Below are 24,387 nucleotides of genomic sequence, written 5' to 3'. Positions count from 1 at the left end.
GCTTATATAGACAAAAGAAAAACCTAGTCAACACTTGACTAAATATCTCTCCAAAACCCACATAATATGGCCGGCCCTCTTGTGTTGTTTTTGGGCTTTGGGCTTTTATTATTTCAAGTCATCCAATGCTTGAATGAAAGCCCAATGGGTTTAGGCCCAATGGGCCTAATTAAACCCGAACGTTTCTTTAAGCCCAAAACGATCTTTATCGCTTTTATGATTTCTTTAGACTTTTCTAAATTAATCACAACACATAATTAATCCAATTAATTGTTTCCATCATCCATTAGTTACTCACTACAATAGTGTTGTGGTGAACAATCTTTTAGGTTCTAATTAGCAAGGCAGTGAGGTGATTGGCATCAATCCAATTGCTTATATTTAATTCAATCACTTAGTGAATTAAAACTTCATTTTAATTCACCTTTCTTTTTTGACGACTACATTTAATCATCTAGAAGAACTCACAAGCTATGAGTGACATCTAACCATATGTCATAGCTACCCAAGCTAATGTAGAAGTTTATTCGGAGAACCTAGTCAGTTGGAATTACAATGTAATTCAATCCTTCTCTAATACAATACTCTCAATCACATCATTAGGGTATGGATATATCATGTCAAACCCCTAATGTGATTATTCCTTCTTATATGATCCAATTGAGTCGTATAGGAACGCTTTCCTTTATTACGCTCGATACTTCGGCCGAAGATTCCCGAATCATATCTTAGAGTATTCTTCCTCTCTTATCGAGGATTAGAGATTCCTTGTTGCGCATACACTTGCCTTCATGACTAAGTGGCTTAACCCCAACTATGTCGTTGACATTCTGATAGAGTGACTTTGACATAATCAAAGATTAAGTACTTAACCACAAGACAACGACGATGCCTCAGGTCAAAGGATTACTTACATTATTCCATACATTTGAGTTACTTGCTTGACATATGAGTAGACCTCCATGCAAGTACTCTGATTCGATTGTATTCAGTGAACTCATTCCCTTAATGAGCACCTACATACTTGTCTTAGTGTCACAACACGAATGGGTTGAGACTTTCCATCCTTCCAATTGAAGCGGACACAGCATGTACTGGTCTAAGCATTGTCAGTATCCCTCCGACAATCCAATGACCAGGAACCTTTTGGACATAATGGTTATGTGAAGAAGGTCTCTGTAGTCTAACATCATTAGATTACTTCTTCAATCGATCCATTGTCCATGGATTCACTATTCAGGACATATATCGTTTATTGAGATAGTCCTAATTAGTATCTTTGCCATTTGATGTATAAGAATCATCCATACATCGATTCATTTGTCCTGAAAGATTTCTTCCAAAGATTGACTTTCAGGGCATATTTCCAACAATCTCCCACTTGCACTAAAGTCAATCACTAGTGTATCTTATACATCTTGTCGAGAGAGTTTATGCTCGTAGGTTAACTTGGTTATGTATTAATCTCTTTTATTAAAAGGGATTTACTTATCAAATGTTTCCAAGACATTTGATGATGTCTCTTTAATGTGTTCGAATACTTTGATGAGACCTTGATTCCATGGCTTGAGCTATCGCCCCATTACGTCGTAGTACTCTACTAACGACCTTATGGTTTGGATTCAATCATGGGTTCTAAAAGAACCCCTTTCATTCAAAACACCTTTTGAAGCAGTTTCTAAAACTTATATATCTACATATATTTCGTTTGTATACTTTATACAAACTTTGCTTCAAGCTTGAGACCATTGTAGTACAATACTAACAATTCATTCATATGATTAGTACTTCATCCATCATGAAGTTCCATTTGTTAAAATGGCTTATTTTCACTTTGGTTAACAACCTAAGTGAATGCACGCTTCCAGAGTCCCACTCTGATGTTTCTTTCTTAAAGGCAATAATACTCTATCAGTTGCTTTGGTTCTGATCCTGGGATATAGTAATATCTTAAAGTGATAAACTCAGTGGTTTCTTCACCTTTGGATATCTACTTCACAAGTCAACACATGTGTCCCTTTTGCGATTTTATGACACATTCATTATAAGGGTTATGAAAGTGATTTCCTATCACATAGGAAAATGCTTTCTTAAATCTTCAACATTTGAGATTTAATTCCCATATAACATTATTGAGATAGCCTTGCTATATCAGTAAGTCCAATTTCAAGTCTATACTTCAAAATTGACCGTGTCATGTTTTGTCATTTTTCGAGTAACATCTATGTTTCATCAAGTCTATCAAATAGACTTTATTCACATCCTGTTGCTCAAATTATGACATCACTCCCACTGGCCTTGTTGTAACTTAGCATTCATTCAAAATTAACAATTATATTTTCTTGATTTGAATGCATATTGCTCCCACTAACTTGTCTTGGATCCATTGAGAATCATTGAGATCCATTAGCTTATTGATGATGTCTCAACAATTTTGAGACCATCAACAACCCTAGCTAACACAAGTTATTTAAACGAATCACATACAAAAGAATTCCTTCTAAAGTAATTCCTTTTGAATATGTGACTTGTTTTATCAAGTCTATTCATTTAATTATACGATGTCATACACCATACTACAAGTTTTAGTCATACTAAGACCTTTAATGTAGTCATATAAGAATTTTCTAAGTCTTTAGTGGAAGCATGGCTCCTACTAAGGATATAGATTCTCAACCATTCCTTCTAGGTGGTTGATATAATTCTCTATTAAAACTACATAGAGCAATATCGTTACATGAGATGTTGAATTTGGATTGTCTTGTTGTTAAACCATATGTTGTGACTCATTTTGAAACTTATTCCCTTTTGTTTCATCAACTTGTCCATATGCTTTGTTATTAGCATGTTCTCATAAACGAGAATGAAGGACAACTCCCAACATATAACCATTTTATGCTAGGTTGATGAAACCAACATTCAAAGACTATTCTTTAAATGTTACACAACATAGAATTTTAACGTTTTGAAGAGCTTGAGTCCTTTTAACATTTAAAATTACAAACTCTTAATAATAGTCAAGTACTATTATTCTTTAGACAACTATAAACCAATCACATTCAAGTTTATATCCATTTTCATACCTCCCACTATTTCTCATGACTTTAATGAGAAATCATTTCATACATTCAAAATGTATAAAAGTGGATTATATTGGTAGAAGACATTGTGTATTAGCTTTGAAACATTTCAAGCTTATTTGTTTCAATCTTCACTAAGGTAATGTCTTGTTATTTAAGTGACTAAAGTCTTTAAACCTTTTATAGATTTAGACACTTCTTTCTTGGTTTAATCACTAACACAATTGACCTTTTAAAACAATTTTAAGAATACCCAATTAATTGTTCAAAACTACTAATTGAATCAAGAGTGATCTTGATCATTGTGTTTAAAGTGATAACCATATAAGAAACAATTTTCTTATTACTTATATCATTATAATGTGATCTTCCTTTTCATCAAGAAAGGAATCTCTAGACTTTTGTCAATTCATATAGAACTCATAAGTAGACAAATGGAACCAAATCTAAAGATTCATTGTATCCTTTTATGTTCTACATGTGAGATCTATCCATAATTGATAAATCTAAAGTTTGGTTTATCACATTAAAATTAAGTGATATAACTCTTGTATCTCATCTAGGATACAACAAGACAATTTTCAATTCATAACACTAATTTAAGGAAATAGTATATTAAAAAGGCATACTTCACATTACATTAATATGATAGTTCAAACATTCATAATGTTTAATACAAAAGGTATTAGCTCTATACATTTAGAGACTAATATAAATGCCTTTATACATTTAGGCACTAATAGTGGCCTTCCATCAAATGAAGCCATATTATTAGTTCTTAACAAAATAAGAAAGTTTAAAGACAATCTTTAAATGCCTAACAAACTTCCTAAGTAGTAAGCAAAAAACATGGTGGCCAAACTCTTCTCCACACTTTTCCTTGCTTGTTCCTCTTCTACTTGGCTCCTCCACCTATATACAATTATACAAGTGATTAGCCCTTTATATCAAATATAAATATTTAGAAGATCTAACAATTAGAATTGAAGATAAGAACATAAACCATACCTTGTGGCTTGTCCTTAAGAACTCACAAGCTATGAGTGACATCTAACCATATGTCATAGCTACCCAAGCTAATGTAGAAGTTTATTCGGAGAACCTAGTCAGTTGGAATTACAATGTAATTCAATCCTTCTCTAATACAATACTCTCAATCACATCATTAGGGTATGGATATATCATGTCAAACCCCTAATGTGATTATTCCTTCTTATATGATCCAATTGAGTCGTATAGGAACGCTTTCCTTTATTACGCTCGATACTTCGGCTGAAGATTCCCGAATCATATCTTAGAGTATTCTTCCTCTCTTATCGAGGATTAGAGATTCCTTGTTGCGCATACACTTGCCTTCATGACTAAGTGGCTTAACCCCAACTATGCCGTTGACATTCTGATAGAGTGACTTCGACATAATCAAAGATTAAGTACTTAACCACAAGACAACGACGATGCCTCAGGTCAAAGGATTACTTACATTATTCCAACCATTTGAGTTACTTGCTTGACATTTAAGTAGACCTCCATGCAAGTACTCTGATTTGATTGTATTCAGTGAACTCATTCCCTTAATGAGCACATACATACTTGTCTTAGTGTCACAACACGAATGGGTTGAGACTTTCCATCCTTCCAATTGAAGCGGACACAGCATGTACTGGTCTAAGCATTGTCAGTATCCCTCCGACAATCCAATGACCAGGAACCTTTTGGACATAATGGTTATGTGAAGAAGGTCTCTGTAGTCTAACATCATTAGATTACTTCTTCAATCGATCCATTGTCCATGGATTCACTATTCAGGACATATATCGTTTATTGAGATAGTCCTAATTAGTATCTTTGCCATTTGATGTATAAGAATCATCCATACATCGATTCATTTGTCCTGAAAGATTTCTTCCAAAGATTGACTTTCAGGGCATATTTCCAACAGAAGCTTCACCTATAAAAGCTTCAACACAAAAGCTTCACCAACACAAAAGCTTCACCAATAAAAGCTTCATCAATGGAGGACAACTACAAATTCTCAAAAGCTTCACACTATCTTGATCAAGATAGTGTGAAGCAAAATCAATTCATGGTGCCTAACAAAGATTGACCTACAAAAGCTTCACCCACAAAAGTTTCACCTACAGAAGCTTCACACTATCTTGATTAAGATAGTGTGAAGCAAAATCAATTCATGGTGCCCAACAAAGCTTTAACCTCAAAGCTTCACCTACAAAGGTTCAACACCAAAGCTTCACCTACAAAGCTTTAAAATATATATATATATATATATCGGAAATTAGAAAATTCAAAAATCGAAAAAAAAATTTCGAAAAAAAAAAAATGCCTAGGCCTCCTCTTCTTTGGGCCTAACAACTTTCATAACAAATATATATGAAGAAGGAGTTTTGGGTTACCACTTAGAAAGGAAATGCCACATTTGTCAACTCTATTGACCGGAGACTTGGGGGACTCCTACCATATGCTACTGCACCTTTATACTCGGAAGTCTCACAACCACTCAGTGACTTGGATTTTTCAAGTCTCCAAATGAGAAGTTTTCCTCACTCGAGAAATTAAGGGAGCACTACCTCAACCTACATGCTTCACTCACAAAGCTTCAACATACAAGCTTCAATAAAAGGAAAAATTCAAAGAACTTAGTGAGGAAGGCCTTGGTGTATTTAACATAATACGTTGAAATGAAATAAAGCTTGTTTATTGATATCTCCGATAAGTTAGATATATGTGTACATATACATGAATCAAAATAAACAAACAAGAGGGAGCCTTCACAAAGGTTGCTCAGGAGAAGTCTCAGCAGTCGGCAGAGCCCTAGAAAGAGGAGGCACCAGAGGGTGATTATTCAGAGCCTTAGTACTAGACAGAACCCCATAAGGATGAGGCACCGAAGGTTGATCATTTGGAGCTTCATTACGCGGTACAGCCCAGAAGATGAAGGCAATAAATGCCTTTGGAACAAACCCACAAACCTCTGATGATCAAGTAAAATCTAACCATCAGATTCCTGCAACTGGTCAAGCTTCCTCTTCATGTTTGTAGCATAGTCATGTGCGAGCCTGTGCAACTGTTTATTCTCGTGCTTGAGCCCTCTGATATCCTGTTTGAGACTTATCACTTCAGCTACCAATGATTCAACTTAGCGGGTTTGAGAAAATAGGCATTGGGCCATATTAGACACAGAACCTGCACACTGAACACTGAGAGCCAGAGAATCCTTAACAGCCAAGTCATCAGACCGTTTTGAAAGTAGTCTGTTATCTTTGGGAGTGAGAAGGTTCCTGGCCACCACCGCAACGGTCATATCATTCTTCATCACAGAGTCCCCAACGGTAAGAGGACCAGTAGGGGATAAGAAGGATGGGCGCAATATGTTGTCTTGAGAAGGCATGGCTGCCTCTTCACCAAAGTTCAAGTCAAAACGACGGTCGGATGGGCCAGACATTCTCAGAAATGATGAAGGAGAAATGAGGTACAATAAATCTCTGAAGTAAGGGGAAAATTCCTACAAGCAATAACTCTCTAAATGTACTTCTTGCACACAATTGGTGCCCTTATAAAAGAAAGGGCAACAAGGTCGTTGGTTCAAAAATCGAAGAGGCACCACTTTTCACACGCAACATCAGCTCCTCGGGTACCACAGATAACTTTGCCAAAGATATGTGACAAAGTTTAGACACATAAATTTTGAAGGTCTAGCTACCCTACTATTACCTACAAGAGTAAAGGAACAACACCACTACTTGATAACTAGAAAGTCCTAGTATGTGTCCACCTCCATGCTCCGTGGCAAGGCAGATTGGCAAAAATGCCCAACCTTTACTCACATTCGAGAAAACACTCCCAACAAGATTGCTTGCTAAAAAATCGAAGAGGCACCGCTTTCCAAATCTCAAGAGTCAAACTCCCAACAGGATTATGTGCTAAAAAATCAAAGAGGCACCGCCCTCCAAATCTGGAGAGCCAGACTCCTAACACGATTACTTTCTCAAAAATCGAAGAGACACTACTCTCCGAATCTCAAGAGTCAGACTCCCAACAGGATTGTTTTCTCAAAAATCGAAGAGGCACCGCTCTCCGAATCTCGAGGGCCAGACTCCCAACATGATTACGTGCTCAAAAATCGAAGAGGCACCGCCCTCTGAATCTCGAGAGCCAGACTCCCAACATGATTACTTTCTCAAAAATCGAAGAGACACTGCTTTCTGAATCTTAAGAGTCAGACTCCTAACATGATTGCTTTCTCAAAAATCGAAGAGGCACCGCTCTCGGAATCTCAAGAGCCAGATCCCCGACAAGATTGCTTGTTCGAAAACTGAAGAGGCACCGCTCTCCGAACTTCGAGAGCCAGATTTCCTTGGATAAAGCTTATCTGCAATCTTCACATGCAACATCAGCTTTCCAGATACCATAGACCACTTTTTCAAAGTGCTCTGACAAAGTTAAAACGCGTGAAGCTTGCAGCTTCCACTACATTGCTATGACCAAGAAAGGTAAGGGAATAGCACTCATACTTGTTAGGGAGACTCCTATATATGTCGACCTCCATCCTCCATAGCCAGGAAAACCTGCAAATAAAAAAAAATGCTCAACTTTTCTTCACATCCGAGATGACACTCTCAGCAGAGTCTCTCAAAATACTCAGCTTCTTTTCCTCCTGATAATACCTCTGCAAACAAGCCACACCAGAGCAAGAGCATCTCATATCATCAGGGTTAAAAGTAAAAGTATCCCATATCATGCTTTTTCCCTATCTTTTCCTTTGGCCTTGTTCTTACCTGCAAGACAAGGAGAAAGAGAGCAATCAGTCAGCACTTGGAATCAAGCTTCCAGTCAGGAACTAACTGCCTGGAACCCCTTACCCGATTACTTACCTGACATTGCTCTCGAGTACTCATCTTCAACATCTTATGCTTCTAGAGAAGATACCACATCTGCCTGAGGAACAGATAGGGCAAGTAAGAAAGATATAAAGAAGCATGTAGAGACAAACGTAACAGAACACGTGTCGAAGCCTTATATTTGATGGACTTGTTTTGACCCTCAAATTCTTGAGTCGACCTTATATTCTGGTGGAGCCCAGTTCGAGAATAAGCTAGTGGAAAGTTACTTTTTCAAAAGCAAAAGTATCTCATATCATCTTTTCTTCTTTTGCTTCTCCTTATCCTTGGTGCTATTTACGACATAAGGAGAATGAGAACAATCAATAGGAAGCCGAAGTCGAACCTTCGATCCAGGTTGCTTGCTTGGAAGTCTGATTGCTTACCTTGTCTGTTACCTCATTCGGCAAATCTCCTAGCTCGGCGACTTGGGGGACTCCTACTATAGGGTTTGTATCGCACTTGACCAAGCCCGAAACTACAAGTAAGCTTCAATTGAAATTGATACATTACCTTATGCATCTTTATAGGTTAAAGATACCACCCTTGGATGGAGAAAAAGTACTTCTAAAGAAGATGTCACATCTACATATGAGACAGATAAGGCAAGTGAAAATGATACCACACTTTGGTACTTAGAAGTTTCGTGATTACTCAATAGTTTGGATCTTGCAAGTCCCCAACCGAGAAGCTTCCCTCACTCGGGAACTTAGGGGAGCACTGTTTGTACCATACTTGACCAATTTCGAAACTACTGGGCACCGATCAACGTTATTCCGTCAATGACCCAGAAGAGTTTCCCTCCAACCAGGAGGCCAATCACACACACGACACGTGTCGACATCAGAAGCCAATCATAGCGCGACATGTGTCAACATCAAAAGTCAATCACAACACGACACGTGTCAATGTCGGAATGAAACTAGAAACTCTCTTCTATAAATAGAGATCATTCTCTCACAATATTTCCTAATGTCATTTGTACTAAATCATTCACTTGTACTTACTAAAGGAGAGCTTGAACCTATGTACATGTGTAAACCCTTCACAATTAATGAGAACTCCTCTACTCCGTGGACGTAGCCAATCTGGGTGAACCACGTACATCTTGTATTTGCTTCCCTATCTCTATCCATTTACATACTTATCCACACTAGTGACCGGAGCAATCTAGCGAAGGTCATAAACTTAACACTTTCTGTTGTACCAAAGTCCTCACTGATTTTGTGCATCAACACTATCTTTTGTTTTCAATGTTTAATTTAATTTATCTTTGTTTAAGTGTGAACATAAGGAACTAAACTCATTTTGGCTAGAGGCGAATTCAAAGCCATGAACATATATTGCATATGAATTGATTACATCCAGTTATTATTTCATGAATTGTGAATCCAATTTGCTTAACTGTTTGATTGAGAACTTATTCTTGTATGTTGATTAAGGGTGCACACTTCGTTTGCATGCAGGGATTTTATACTAAAATATAAGGAAGTTTCACCTAATAGTTATGAACTTATATTTACAAGTAGTGGAGGTCACTGGTCATGATTGTGTTAAGTGAATTCCTGGCAGAACTTATATTTTCATAGAGCTTAATGATCTTTGATATGTATCTTTATAATATACAAGCATTATTTTAACATTACACGATTCATGTTTTTAGACACAAATGTACTAAATGTTTGCAGTCAAGAGTTTAAGATTGAGAGTGAAGAACAATAAAACTTGATGATCAAGAGAGTAAATAACAATAAAACTTGATTGACGAGTATAATAAATTCAACGCCAATTGTTTCTCTATGTTTTTTTTCTTCTAAAATCAACATCACACTAACGAATTGAATATTAAAATGGAGAGAATGAGAGAATGAGAAGTTGGTTTAAATATTCAATAGAAATTGAGAGAATGAGAAGTTGAAAGAAAAAAATATTGCAAAGAGACTTGAGTTTTATAACTTTATATGCATTTGGACAAATGGATTGACAGTAAATTTAAAAAACAAGAAAAATTAAGAAAAATCTAGTGACTGAAAGACAACTTCGTGTTTCAAACTCAACATCCCAAAGAAAAATGAAGCCAACATTTCCACTACACTATCAAATGAATTATGATATTTCTTACTTTTTTATATTTATATGTTAATTACAGGATATAAATTTTTTTGGGGACCATTCCGAAGTGGGGGCCTAGATGGGCGCCTACTTGGGCTACACTGAGGGCCGGCCCTGCCAAGCAAGGGAGTGTTTTTGTTTCATCCTGCAATTTAAGAAATGATCCTTACGATGATTATTTTTTTCTTAACAATTTTAACACACCAGTTATCTTCATTAGTTAACACTTTCCAACCAAGTTTAGCTCAAGAAGCATTATTAAAATGCTCAATACATTTGACGCCTAACCCACCTTGGTCTTTCGGGGTACAAACTTTCTTCCAAGTCATGGGTTTAAGTTCAGTCTCCCTCTCCCATAAAAAAATTCCTGCATTCTTTATCAATTTTGGAAGTAACTCTATCAGGGCATTTAAAATAAGACATAATATAATTAGGCATATTGGTGAGATTAGAATTTATAAGCGCAAACCTCCCCGCCTTCTCATTAATTGGATTTTTCAAAACACAATATTATTAATACCTAAATATTTGTCAATGGTAGTTTTACGTTGAATATGAAGAATATTGACGATATTATTTCTATCCTGATTGTTTGTGTTATTTGAAAAGTAAAAAAGGATTTATGAAAGTTCACCTATTGACCAGCTGCCAGAGCAAACATGTTAAGAATATGCAGGACATTCCTAGCAGCTTTAGAGACAAAAGACAATCATCTGCAAACACTAGATTTGAAATCCTGAAATCTCAGGAACAAATGACAATCATCTGCAAACACTAGGTTTGAAATCCTGTAACCCTCCGGGGACGAAAGAATCCTCACATGAGATTTAGGATTAGTAACCAAGTTATTAAAATGCCTAATAAGAGGTTTCATACAAAGAATGAAGATGTAGGGCGAGAGGGGTTCCATTAATCAACATTGAGAAAGAAGCGGACGTGATGCGTTCCATAATTAAATTCACCCAACGCTCCTCAAAGCCAAATTTAAGAAGTACATACCTCGTATACTTCCAAATCCAACTTGATTCCCATGGTCCCCGTTTTGCCTTTCTTTGCCTTAAAACTAGAAAACATCTTGTGAGCAATTAGAATATTATCATGTATAGAACACCTAGGGGCAAATGCGCCTTGGTTATACGATATACATAGCTCTAATAATGGCTTGAGCCTTTATATTATAATCTTAATTATAATCTTATAGCTAACATTACAATGACCAATAAGTCAATAATTATTCACTGATTCAGGATTAGCCACTTTCGGAATCAAAGCAATATTCATATGGTTAATAAGTTTTAGGCTGGAGTTATTTTGAAAGAACTCTTTAACCCTTGGAATCACCATATCTTTAATCTCAACCCAACATTCTGTTGGAAAATATTAGTATTTTGGTTTATTTGAATGTTTGGTTTTCTGGGCTTAGCCTGTTAGAATTAGGTTTTGTTAGAGATTAAGGTTAGTTTATTATAAATAGGGTGCTTTGTTATTCATTAGAGAACAAGTCAGTCACAATGTAGCCTCTTAGGGTTTTGTAGCCGTTCCGGCATTCTCGTTAGTTTAATAATATTCTTATTTTGTAGTCTTGTTTGTTCCGCGTTCGTTCATTGTGGTATGCGCACTCTGATATTCAACTTGGTATCAGAGCAGGTTTGATCTTTCGGGATTTAATTTGCTTCGGGTTGGTATCTGTTTGCTTGTTTCCGTTGTCATTCGTGTTCAGATTGTTAGTTGGTATTGATTGTTTGCAAGAAGAAAAAAATTGTTCGTTTGTTTTTTGTCCCGTGACTCTGCTTCTGCACCTTTGAACGCCGCAGCCTGCAGGAGTATCTGCAAGTCTGTATTGCTGCAAAGGAAAAAAGAGGAAAAAGTAGAATTGAATGAAAAAAGAAGGAAAAAAAGGGGAGTAAAAAAAAAAAAGGAAGAAACAAGAAAAAATTGGTTGCTTGTTTGAGGCCCATGTGGGCAAAGGGAAAAAAAATTTGGTTAGATTTTTTGTTTGTTTGTTCAGAAGTTGGCATCGACATTGGTATTGGCATCGACATCGGCATCAACATCAACATTGGTATTGGCTTCGGCATCGGCATCGGCATTGGAATTTGGAGGCTTGCATCCACATCTGTTTGTTGGCAAACTCATGTCGTGTACCACCATGTGTTTGACGGGGGTGTTGGAAAATATTAGTATTTTGGTTTATTTGAATGTTTGGTTTTCTGGGCTTAGCCTGTTAGAATTAGGTTTTGTTAGAGATTAGGGTTAGTTTATTATAAATAGGGTGCTTTGTTATTCATTAGAGAACAAGTCAGTCACAATGTAGCCTCTTAGGGTTTTGTAGCCGTTCCGGCATTCTTGTTAGTTTAATAATATTCTTATTTTGTAGTCTTGTTTGTTCCGCGTTCGTTCATTGTGGTATGCGCACTCTGATATTCATTCATGGTAAAAGGTAGCACTTAGACCATCAGGGCCAGGGGCCTTCAAGGCACCAGTGCTCTTAACCCTTCCCAAATTTCTTCTTCAGTTACTGATTTAAGAAGTTGTATATTATGTTGGCTATCAATACATAGGGTGATAATATTGGCCATCGCAGCCATTTTCTCTGAGATGGGGGCCTATCACAAGAAAAACGCAGTCTAAAGTCCTGTACAAAAACCTGTTCTATATCCTCACCAATGTTCCACAGAAAACATTACTATCCCTAATTTTCCTGATTTCATTTCTCTTTCTACGGATAGTAGCTACAATTTGGAAATACTTTGTATTTTTATCACCGAATTGCAGCCACTTTACCTTGGCTTTCTGAGCCCACATGATTTCCTCTTCCTGTAACATTTTACTTAACTCCTTTCTAGTTTTAACTTCCAAATCCATATTAAGATTAGTATCTTGGTCCTTCATAATTTTATTTTGAATATCATTTAGAGCATCTAAGAGCTTGTTCTTACGATACTTGATATCACCAAACGTCTCTTTATTCCACTTTTGTACTAGGAATTTATAAGTACCCGCACTAGCCTTAAATTTATCCAACGGTCTCGAGCAGTCAACACAATGCCAAGCTTTTTTTGACAAAGTTTTGAAATTAGCGTGACGTAACCACGTAGCTTCAAATTTAAACGAATATGAATTTTTCCTAACCTTGGTCAAATTGTTTTTAACTAAGATGGGACTATGTTCAGAGCCAAAGATCAGGAAATTATGTAAATTATAATCATGAAACCCCGTAAGCCACTGAAGATTAGCAACACCTCGATCAAGTCTTTCATAAATTCTAGTATCATCACTGTGGCCATTGCAACATGTATAAGGAACTCTAGTTGCATTAAGGGAGATTAAATTGCCATTATTCAAGAAACTAATGAATTTATTCATATAAGTGGTGGTATTAAGGCAGCCCCCAAGATTTTCAGAAGAATCCACAATATTATTGAAGTCTCCAATCAGAGACCAAGGATGGTTAGCAGGCTTATGGGTTAAAATTTCCTCCCAAAGGCAATCCTGTAAATGTTTTTGAGGAAAAACATAGACAAAAGTAATAAACTACAAACGATCATTGTGGAGAACCTTAACTACACAGAGAATAAAACGAGCATTATAACTTAAAATAATAACATTAATAGTACTAGAATTCCAGAACAAGCAAATCCCACCAGCTCTGCCATTGGGATCGCAGCAAAACACAGGATCAAATAATCTATCATAGAAGCTCTTTCGGACCTTATCTAAAGACATTTTAGTTTCGAACAGGCCAAAAAGTCCAGCTTAATTTAAGTACACAAAAAATTGTAGTTATATATACCAAAACCCAATTTTGGGTTGGCACTGTTGATCTAGTGTCCGAACGGTTTTACCTTCGCGGCTCTCTTTTGTTTTCGTCTATCTTGCTTGGTTGGCGCAGTGAAAAGACATTTTTGCCCCTGTTCTCCACGCGTCCCCCATCCTTGTTCCCTCGACTTCCAGTGTTCTTAGCCGGTTAGGGTTCTCTTCTTTCGTTCTCTTTCATCGTTTGGGGTTTGCCGTTTTTCGCTCCTTCTTGCTTCTAGTTCTGTTGATTTTCCTTCTTAACACTAAGATTTGTCAATTGTAGTATATGAAAATAAGGGTCTTTCTTGCAGAAGATTGTTTTATCTAACTATTTAAAGTGTCACAAAAACTGGTTGTTGTCCCTACTGACCAGCAACCGAAAAATAATTATTAAACCGACTTACACTAATCTAAAGTCTAGGAAATTTTATATGCAGACACTAGACACACAGAGCTACACTCACACAAATGTTTGGGATTTTTGGAGTTGATTTTCTATTTAAATTAAATCGAACAAAAACAGGACAGAAACAAATTTTAAATAGTTCACAAATTAAGAAAAACGAATTAGGGGAATTGTTATCCACCACCAAATAATCATGCAAACATGTTATGTTTCATTCAAATTCCTTTTATTTCTGGATGAAGATGCTCAAGTTGGCTCAATGTTAGAACTCAACCTATTACTCTTTCTTATGTAAAATGTTAAGAGAATGGTGTTTTCAACTTAACTTAGTCCCTAGCATACAATCTAGAATGGCATGTTCATAGATTTAACAAGTAGAAATCATTAAGAACGAAAAGAGTTTGAGTCATCACAAGACATCGTAAGTACTGGCGTTGTCTTACTTATCCTAGAAATTGGTTCACATGTTAATCGCAATTAACAAGTACTACTCTAAAACATATGTAGGTCCTCATTCAACAAGGGCAGACACACACATATTCATAGCATTAGAATCTTAGATATGCTTACTAAGTAAGCATCCATAGAAAACCAATAAAGAATTCATCACTAACATAAGTAGTGAACCAATTTTAATCAATTCATAAAAGTAATTCAAACGAAATGTCATAACAAACTTGCAATCATATTCGGGGCTTCAAAACAGCCCCTAACTACTAAAAATCACTAACATAAGTAGTGAACCAATTTTAATCCATTCATAAAAGTAATTCAAACGAAATGTCATAACAAACTTGCAATCATATTCGGGGCTTCAAAACAGCCCCTAAATACAAAAAATTTAGTTACACAGAATCCTTAAATAAAAACAAAAGATAGACATGAGTTTGAGAAGATAGAATCAAAAGAAATTGACTGAGGCATCCGTCTTCCTTCCTTCCCCAACGCTGCTTTTAAACCAATTCTTGCTACATCATTTTCTTCTCCTTAACTCACCCAATAATAGTCATTTAGTAATCACAATAAGTGAGAGGAAATGGTAAAACAATTGTAACTCTTTGGGTAGCCCTTATGCCAATTACTACCTCTTAATCCTCATCTTTAATTCCATTCCCTTTAATATTTGAATAAGTGTCAGCTGACTTGTTCTTGGCTGTATCAGGTTTGGCTACTAGATTTATTGTGTTTATTGCTTTCATTGCAGTTACAAACTGCTCAGCCTCTTGGTAACCTTTCAGTGTTAAAACGCCCATAACTTCTTCTAGACAAATGATATTAACAATCCGCGAAATGCTCCAGAAAATAGACATCCGTAGCTTTCTAAGCACATATAAGGCTCATTCTCTAATTCATTCTGAGCTGTTCGCAACTTTTTTCCAAAGTCAACTAATCTGCACATGCAGTTTTGACGAATTTGTTACTTAAAATCCTACTTGTGCTATTTTTCTTTTCTTTGCTTGACAAATCCTGCAAAACACAAAACAAAAAACAAATATCTCAAAAATATAAGGAACTAACTAAGAAAAGACAAGTGAATTTGATGTAAAATATATATAAATATGAGCTTATCAGTTCTCTTTCATCTTTTGGGTTTTGCTGTTTTCGTTTCGCTCCTTCTTGCTTCTAGTTCTGTGTTTCCCTTTGCTGATCGTTGTTTCTTTCAAGCAAGGGATGGGTGGATTTTGTTGTTTAAGAGGTTTGATTTTCTCCTAGGTTTGTCATTGAAGGGTTGTTGTGCATCTATCTAAACCAAGTGTTTTTTTGCGGAAATTGATAAGATTGGTTCTAGGGCTTTCAATTGGCACAAGAATTTCAAGGTGTTGGTCTTTGTATTTGCTGGCGATCCCGAAGTTGGGACCAGCTTTCTTACAAATTGTTAGCCGACTCTGAGCGCGGCGTCCCTTCAAATTATCGTCTGAGAAATTGTATTGAGCTTAGGTATGTTCTAAAACAACTGTGTGTAATTTTCTGTTTCGAATTTGTATTCGTTTGAAAAAAAAATCCCTAACAATTTGTTTTGTGTTGATTTGTAACGATTTGTTAAGAATTTGTTGATAGGAGCATATTTATGTAACTTTATTATCTTATTTCTTTGCATTTACAAGGGTTACAACAACTTTAATTATGACATGCCACCTTATGCCTCCGGTATGGGTCCTATCTCATTCGTGAATGCACAGTTACATGCTATAATTTACAGTTCCAACGCATTAGAGTTCAATCATGGAAAAATGTTGGTAGCATCTCTCTGCAATTCCTCAAGTGCACAATGTAGATACAAAAAACTATGATGCACCCGAATAACGCAAAGAGATGCTACCAAATTTCCTACGTTCAAACTCTAATGCGTGAAGCACAAAATACAACATGTAACTGTGCATTCTCATACTGTCCAAAATTTTGGGACAATTCAAGAATTAATTGGACCGAAATCGAGCTTTCACATCCATTCGTAAAATCCAACTAATTCTCAAACAAGAAACTAAGCTCATATGAACATTGCAAACCATTTTTTGTGCATCCATACAAAAGTGTTTGCATACAAATACATAAACTCACAACACTTGCAACTTTTTGGCGCCATCCAACTACGCTTTGCTGTGTTTTTATAACACATTGCGCGACGAATCATTGTTCGTCACGCATTACCTTTTTTTTTTAAGTTCTTTTTTTGAAAAAATAAATTATTTAATTTTTTCATTCACTCTTCAATTTTTTTTCAAACCACAAAAATACTTAATAAATTGTCGCCGCTGAGAGAGAAAATACTCCGACACCTGAAGAAGGTCTGCCAATACACTTTAGCATCGAGGAAGCGCTACAATTGCCAAAGAAGATACGAAGGGCATTGGCAACGGTTTTAGCGAGTCCAAACGACCACGAAGTGCAAGAAAGCAAGAACGAAGGCTTGAGGCCTCGGCCACACGAGTGTGCCACATGCTGTGCCACCGAGGACACAATCCACTTCGCCGACGAAGACTTGTTGCTAGGATCCAAGCCTCACAACCGACCTCTCTTCGTCTCTGGGTACGTAAGGGAGCATAAAGTCAGCCGCATACTTGTGGACGGCGGGTCAGCCATAAATATCATGCCAAAGTCAACAATGACCGCAATCGGCATCAAGGTGGATGAACTATCCCTAAGCCGTCTACTAATCCAAGGTTTTAACCAAGGAGGACAAAGAGCGATGGGCATGATCCGAGTGGAGATGACCATTGGTGAACTCAAGTCAAGCGTGATGTTCCACGTGATTGATGCAAGAACTTCCTACGGCCTGCTCTTAGGAAGGCCTTGGATCCATGCGAACGGAGTGGTACCGTCCACCCTTCACCAATGTTTAAAATTTTACCAAGAACAAGTGAAGGTGATCTATGGCGACACCAAGCCATTCACCGAAGCTGAATCACATTTCGCAGACGCCAAGTTCTACATGAATGAAGACACGGTGCCCGAAACTCTTCCAAGAGAGATTAAATCCATGAGCAAAGCAACACCTAAAAAACAGGAGTGGCAAGCTATGCCCAAGAAGCAAGAAGAAGAAGCTATGCCATCTTCAAGCAAAAACGACGATGAGCTTTCTAAACCTGCAACAACCAGAGGAAGTAGGACGGCCTCAAATGGACCAAGCATACCCGTCTTCCGATACATCCCGACGTCAAGAAGAAAGAATGGTCAATCCCCGTTTGAAACTGCAGCGAGCAAAGCCGATGCACAGCGGCACATAGATAATGTAAAGTTGCTCAAAACGAATGCAGTCTTGCCTCTGACCCAGCTAGGCGACACCAAGGTTGCAAAACCATCACAGGGCTTCATAAAAGGCCTGCCAAAGGGGGTAGAACCAAGCTTTCTCCCAACCAAAAGGACCGAAGAAGGTTTTGATCCAAACGCCTACAAACTTATGTCGAAAGCTGGGTATAACTTCACCTCCCCTGCAAATTTGGGAAAGAATGATTTGAACACCGTCAAAGACAACGAACGTGATCTCACTAAAACTCAGAAGAAGTTGGAGAAGCATGGTTACGGGGTTAGCAACAACAAAGCTGGACTTGGCTTCACACCAAATGCACCGGTAAAGATCTCCAGCAAGGCAAAAAATGCTAGCGCTCAACACATCAGTGTAAGCATTATACAAGATAAAGAGGAGCCTCAACCTGCCCCCCGGACATCAGTATTCGATAGAATGAACTGTTCAAATGCCAGAGTTTCGGCACCTAAACTCATGGGCGGTCAAAACAAAACTTCCGTCTTCAAAAGGCCCAAAACGTCAGCATCTCGAGGCTCTGTTTTTAAAAGGTTATCGAAACCTAAAAAGCAAAGCAATAAGGCTAGCTCTCCTCCACGACAGTCATTTATGGAAAGACTTGGAGAAGCCAAAGAGCCTTCCAAAAGGAGAAAGACGACACCAGAAGAAGAAGAGATCGATCGCCTGGCAGAAAAGGATGGCGTTCGAAGTTCCATTCCTTCAAGAATGAAGCGCCAAGCAATATTGGAGGTTGACACAGTTGGATCACTGAAAGTGAAAAGGCGCACCATCATTCACACTGGACAATCTTCATGCCAACTAGCTCGGGAGGTTAACACCAAAGAAGAAGCCCAAGACGTCTTCCACATCACAATCCAAGAAGGTGAAGAAGATGAAAGCCTCGAAGAAGATGTCATTGCAGCACCGTCACAACTCGAAGATGGGGGGCAAGCCACAGTTGACGATCTCAAAGAACTCAACTTAGGCACAAGTGAGGAACCGAAGCCTATCTTCGTAAGCGCATTACTAAGTGCAGGCGAGATAGAGAAGTATTACCAGCTGCTATTAGAGTTCAATGACGTCTTTGCTTGGACCTACAAAGAAATGCCCGGCCTCGACCCTATCATTGCTGTGCATCATCTTGCAGTCAAGCCTGGAACGCGACCAGTAAAGCAAACTCAAAGACGCTATCGATCCGAGCTCATCCCACAAATCGAGGCCGAGATTGACAAGTTAATCGAAGCAGGCTTCATTCGAGAGGTGCAATACCCCAGGTGGATCTCCAACATCGTCATAGTCCTTAAGAAATCTGGACAAATACGTGTTTGCGTGGACTTTCGAGACCTCAATAATGCTTGCCCGAATGATGACTTCCCCTTGCCAATCATTGAGATCATGGTGGACGCAACCACTGGCCATGAGGCACTATCATTCATGGACGGCTCTTCTGGATACAATCAAATTCGCATGGCTCTTGAAGATGAGGAACTAACAGCCTTCCGCACTCCAAAAGGTATTTACTGCTACAAGGTGATGCCCTTTGGTCTGAAGAATGCTGGAGCTACATATCAACGCGCAATGCAGAAGATCTTCAATGACATGCTACATAAGAATGTAGAATGCTATGTAGACGATGTGGTGGTCAAGACAAAGAAAAGATCAAATCACTTGAAGGATTTGCGAGTAGTGTTCGAAAGGTTGCGAAAATACAACCTCAAGATGAACCCCTTAAAGTGTGCATTTGGCTCACATCTGGAAAGTTCCTTGGCTTCATCGTCAAGCATCGTGGCATTGAAGTGGACCAATCAAAGATCAAGGCCATTCAAAGCATGCCTGAGCCAAGAAACCTGCACGAGTTGAAAAGTCTACAAGGTCGGCTAGCCTTCATCAGACGCTTCATCTCCAACCTTGCAGGGCGTTGTCAACCGTTCAGTCGACTCATGAAGAAAGATGTTCCGTTCGTATGGGACAAAGCGTGCAACAATGCTTTTGAAAGCATAAAGAAGTATTTATCAAGTCCACCTGTCCTGGGGGCACCTGTACCAGGGAAACCGCTCATATTGTACATTGCTGCTCAGGAAAGTTCAGTTGGAGCACTCTTGGCACAGGAAAACGAGGCCCAAAAAGAAGGAGCGCTCTACTACCTCAGTCGAACGCTTACCGGCGCTGAATTGAACTATTCCCCAATAGAAAAAATGTGCCTGGCTTTGAAGTTTGCCATCCAGAAGCTCAGACATTACATGCATGCTTACACCATCCACTTGGTTGCTAAAGCTGACCCGGTCAAATACGTCATGTCTAAGCCAGTTTTGACAGGGCGACTAGCTAAATGGGCATTACTTCTCAATCAATACGAGATCATCTACGTCCCAGCTAAAGCCGTGAAAGGACAAGCGCTAGCAGACTTCCTTGCCGACCATCCAATCCCGGCCGATTGGAAAATCTCAGACGACCTGCCCGACGAAGAGGTGTTCTGCATCGACATATTCCCGACATGGACGATGTTCTTCGACGGATCTGCACGAGCAGACGGAGCGGGGGCAGGAGTAGTATTCATGTCGCCACAAAGGCAAGTACTACCTTATTCATTCCAGCTAAGCGAATTATGCTCCAACAATGTCGCTGAGTACCAAGCACTGATCATCGGGCTCCAAATGGCAATCAACATGGAAATCGCAGCCCTCGAGATATACGGTGACTCCAAGCTCATAATCAATCAACTCCTGACTGAATATGAGGTGAGGAAAGATGACCTTGTCCCATACTTCCGGCTGGCAACGCAGTTGCTACAAAGGTTTGAGGCCGTAACACTAGAACATGTGCCAAGAAAAGAAAATCAAATGGCAGACGCTCTCGCCAACCTAGCCTCGAGCATGACATTAGGAGAAGACGAAGCTACAAACGTGCCAGTCTGCGAAAGATGGGTAATCCCGCTTGTCACCGAAATGGTATTAAGTGATACAAACGTTATTTCAATACTTCCGGTCAACGTTGAAGAATGGAGACAGCCTCTGATCAACTACTTGGAGCACAGAATACTTCCAGATGATCCGAAACACCGCTCTGAAATACGTCGACGAGCACACCGCTTCCTCTATTACAAAGGAACACTCTACCGGCGATCGTTTGAAGGGGTACTTCTGAGATGCCTAGGCGAGGAAGAAGCCAATCAAGCCATGGAAGAAGCACACTCAGGAATATGTGGAGCACACCAGTCCGGACCAAAGCTTCATTTCCAGCTCAAAAGAATGGGTTATTACTGGCCAAGCATGGTAAAAGACTGCCTAGAATACGCCAAAAGGTGCCAAGCCTGCCAATTTCACGCCAACTTCATACATCAACCGCCTGAACCATTACACCCCACAGCTACTTCATGGCCGTTCGATGCATGGGGATTGGATGTCGTAGGACCAATTGCGCCAAAGTCATCTACGGGAGAGGCTTACATCCTGGCTGCAACAGATTACTTCTCTAAGTGGGCTGATGCCATACCCCTGAAGGAAGTCAAGAAGGAAACTGTCGTCTGTTTCATCAAAGGACATATCATCCATCGATATGGGGTGCCTCGCTACATCGTCACCGACAACGGAAAGCAGTTCTCAAACCGACTCATGGACGAGCTCTGCGAGAAATACAAGTTCAAGCAGCGCAAATCCTCCATGTATCATGCTCCGGCCAACGGTCTTGCAGAAGCGTTCAACAAGACATTGTGCAACCTCCTAAAGAAGGTAATCGGTAGAACAAAGAAAGACTGGCATGAAAGAATAGGCGAAGCCCTATGGGCATACAGGACAACATATAGAACGCCTACCCAAGCCACACCTTATTCTCTTGTATATGGCGTAGAAGCTGTTCTACCACCCGAAAGTCAAATCCCCTCGCTAAGGATGGCTATACAAGAAGGCTTGACTGACGAAGAAAATGCAAAGTTGCGTCTTCAAGAACTGGAGGCACTGGATGAGAAAAGAATCGAAGCCCAGCAACACCTAGAGTGCTATCAAGCTCGACTTTCTAAAGCCTTCAACAAGAAAGTCCTCCCTCGGTCTTTTCAAATGGGAGATCTCGTCATTTCATTGCGGATGCCTATCATCACAACTCACAAGACAAAGAGCAAGTTCACGTCAAAATGGGATGGACCATATGTAGTACAAGAAGTCTACACCAATGGCGCCTACTTAATCATGGCGGAAGACGGCTTGAAGATCGGCCCTATCAACGGCAGATTCTTGAAGCGCTACTACCCCTGAAAGGCAACAAATTCCTGCTCCTTGTTCGCATGAGCCTAAACTGCACGAACCAAAGCTCCTGGCCCGCAAGAGCATAAACTGCGTACGGCACCAAAAAAAAATAATAAAAAAAAAATATAAAAAAAAATGTATTTGAACTACGTTACGACTTGATCTCTTCTTTGGAGGGGTACGTAGGCAGCTCAAATATTCAAAATTTGAGTTCAGTCACACCAAAATAAGGAATAAAGATTTAATTAAAAGTTTTGATGCTATTACAATTTCTTTGTACAAAAAAAAATACATGATTTATGTATTTACAAAAAAAAAAAGAAAAAAAAAATATATATGTACGAGTGTCTCGGCCCAGCAGCAGCAAAAGGCCCAAGCCACAAGCCACAAGCCCAATCCGCGGTCAAGTCCAATGCCTGCTCAGACTTCAGTTACGAATCAGGCCCACTCCCAAGGGCCATTGATAAAGCACTTGTCTTTTCTTCTCAAATGGACCAGGGAAATATCCTCCAAAACGCCACAATCTGATGGGAATGTTCTTCAGTTTGAGGATGGGTACTTAGTTGAGACTGTTTTGGAAGGAAATGATATCGGAGTTGTCAGAGAAACACAAGCACCAGCGCTGCCGCTACCAACAACCACCTACCATGACGGCGGCGGAGATGCCTCAGAGTTGTCAGAGATTTGCAGTTTCTGACATATCTGCACCTAAGATTTGCCAACCCAGCGCAGAAATTATGGTGAATCAGCACATCAACTTAACAGAGGCCATGAAGTTAGTTCTGGTGAAACCCATCGAAGGCCTGCACGAGTCGGACCTAGCGAAGTTCTCAGACCGGGTCGACCCGCCCGAGTCGTGCGCTGGGTGTCTGCACAAGTAACCAGGTCGGGGATCCTGTCACTGCCGAGCTCATTTTGCAAAAGCCGGCGTTGAGTCCCTCTGCAATTCAACCAATCCAGACCTTAAGCTCCATCACGCGGTCTTCCATGGTGTGCATGTTCGCATCGCCTACCAGATCTGGAGCTTCTCCTCCGCGGTCTGCGGTTAATCGCCCTCTGCACCAGTATTGATGGTGATGTGATTGAGTGATAGAGAGAGGGAGAGAGCAACTGCTAAAATCGCCGCCGATCGGGACCAACCCAGTATGCAGTTAAAGCCCTTCAACTCCTTCAGCATCGCCTTCATGATGAGCGGCGCACTCTTGCTTGTTTTCTTCTACAGCTTCCTCGAATTCCCTTTTCTATCAACCTCAATCAAACCCATCAACGATCCGACCAAGTTCACACCCGACCCCTTTACCAACTTGATCGGCGCCTTCAGGAAGTGGGATGCCCAAGTGGGTTGCTCTCGTTTCAGAGAGAAGCACAAGTTGCAGATGTTGCAGAACAAGTCTTCTTCTCTGCAACAAATTCGCGGCGAATCGGAGTGTGGGGAGGCAAAATCGGAGCATGTTAGCGTGCTGGTGAAAGGGTGGACTTGGATTCTTGATAATTTGGATAGTTTGTATTCATGCTCGTGTGGGTTGAGCTGTTTGTGGACTAAATCTCATGTTCTTGCTGACAAGCCTGATGCTTTGCTGTTTGAGACTACTACACCTCCCCTTCAGAGACACAGTGGAGATCCACTTCGCGTGTACATGGATCTTGAGGCTGGCAGGAAGCGATCTGGTGTTGAATATATATTTGTAAGTTATCACGCCAAAGATGATGTGCAGTCCACCTATGCCGGTGCACTCTTTCACAATGGTCGAAATTATCATGTATCCCTCCCTTGACACCGCCAGTTAAATTCCAGATTAACCAAGTGTCTATAGTTCCAAAGAGAGCAACCCAGATTGCAAAATTGCTGCTTTCGCAGAGGGAAAGGCTTCAAATCTTGTAGGGGTGTGAACTTGGCAAGGAATCTTGAACCTGTTGGGTTTAGAGCGCATATTGTGCACAACGCCTTCGACAGAAATCAAACTCGAATCAACCACGCTTCTCCAGGACGTCAAGCTCCAGCACCGAGGCTTCTCCCTTGCAGCATGCGAAGCTCAGCCTTCCTCCGCGATGGCAGGCAGTGCAACGGGCAGTAGCTATGCTCTGTGCCTAGGGTCAGTAGCTATGCTCAGTAGCC

The 24,387-nt window shown here is 39.5% G+C and overlaps 1 protein-coding gene across 1 annotated transcript; it reads left to right on the top strand.

The window, feature by feature from the left end:
- The first annotated feature begins 22,982 nt into the window (after window positions 1-22,982).
- LOC103428943 (alpha-(1,4)-fucosyltransferase-like) lies at window positions 22,983-24,046 on the top strand. The gene has a single exon (XM_008367077.4). It carries the CDS (start codon window positions 23,417-23,419, stop codon window positions 24,044-24,046), a length of 630 nt encoding a protein of 209 aa, XP_008365299.2. The 5' UTR covers window positions 22,983-23,416.
- Window positions 24,047-24,387: the final 341 nt, after the last annotated feature.

This window comes from Malus domestica, chromosome 10, assembly GCF_042453785.1.
Source record: "Malus domestica chromosome 10, GDT2T_hap1".
In the NCBI taxonomy this organism is placed as follows: Eukaryota; Viridiplantae; Streptophyta; class Magnoliopsida; order Rosales; family Rosaceae; genus Malus; species Malus domestica.
This window is presented reverse-complemented; position numbering and strand designations above follow the sequence as displayed.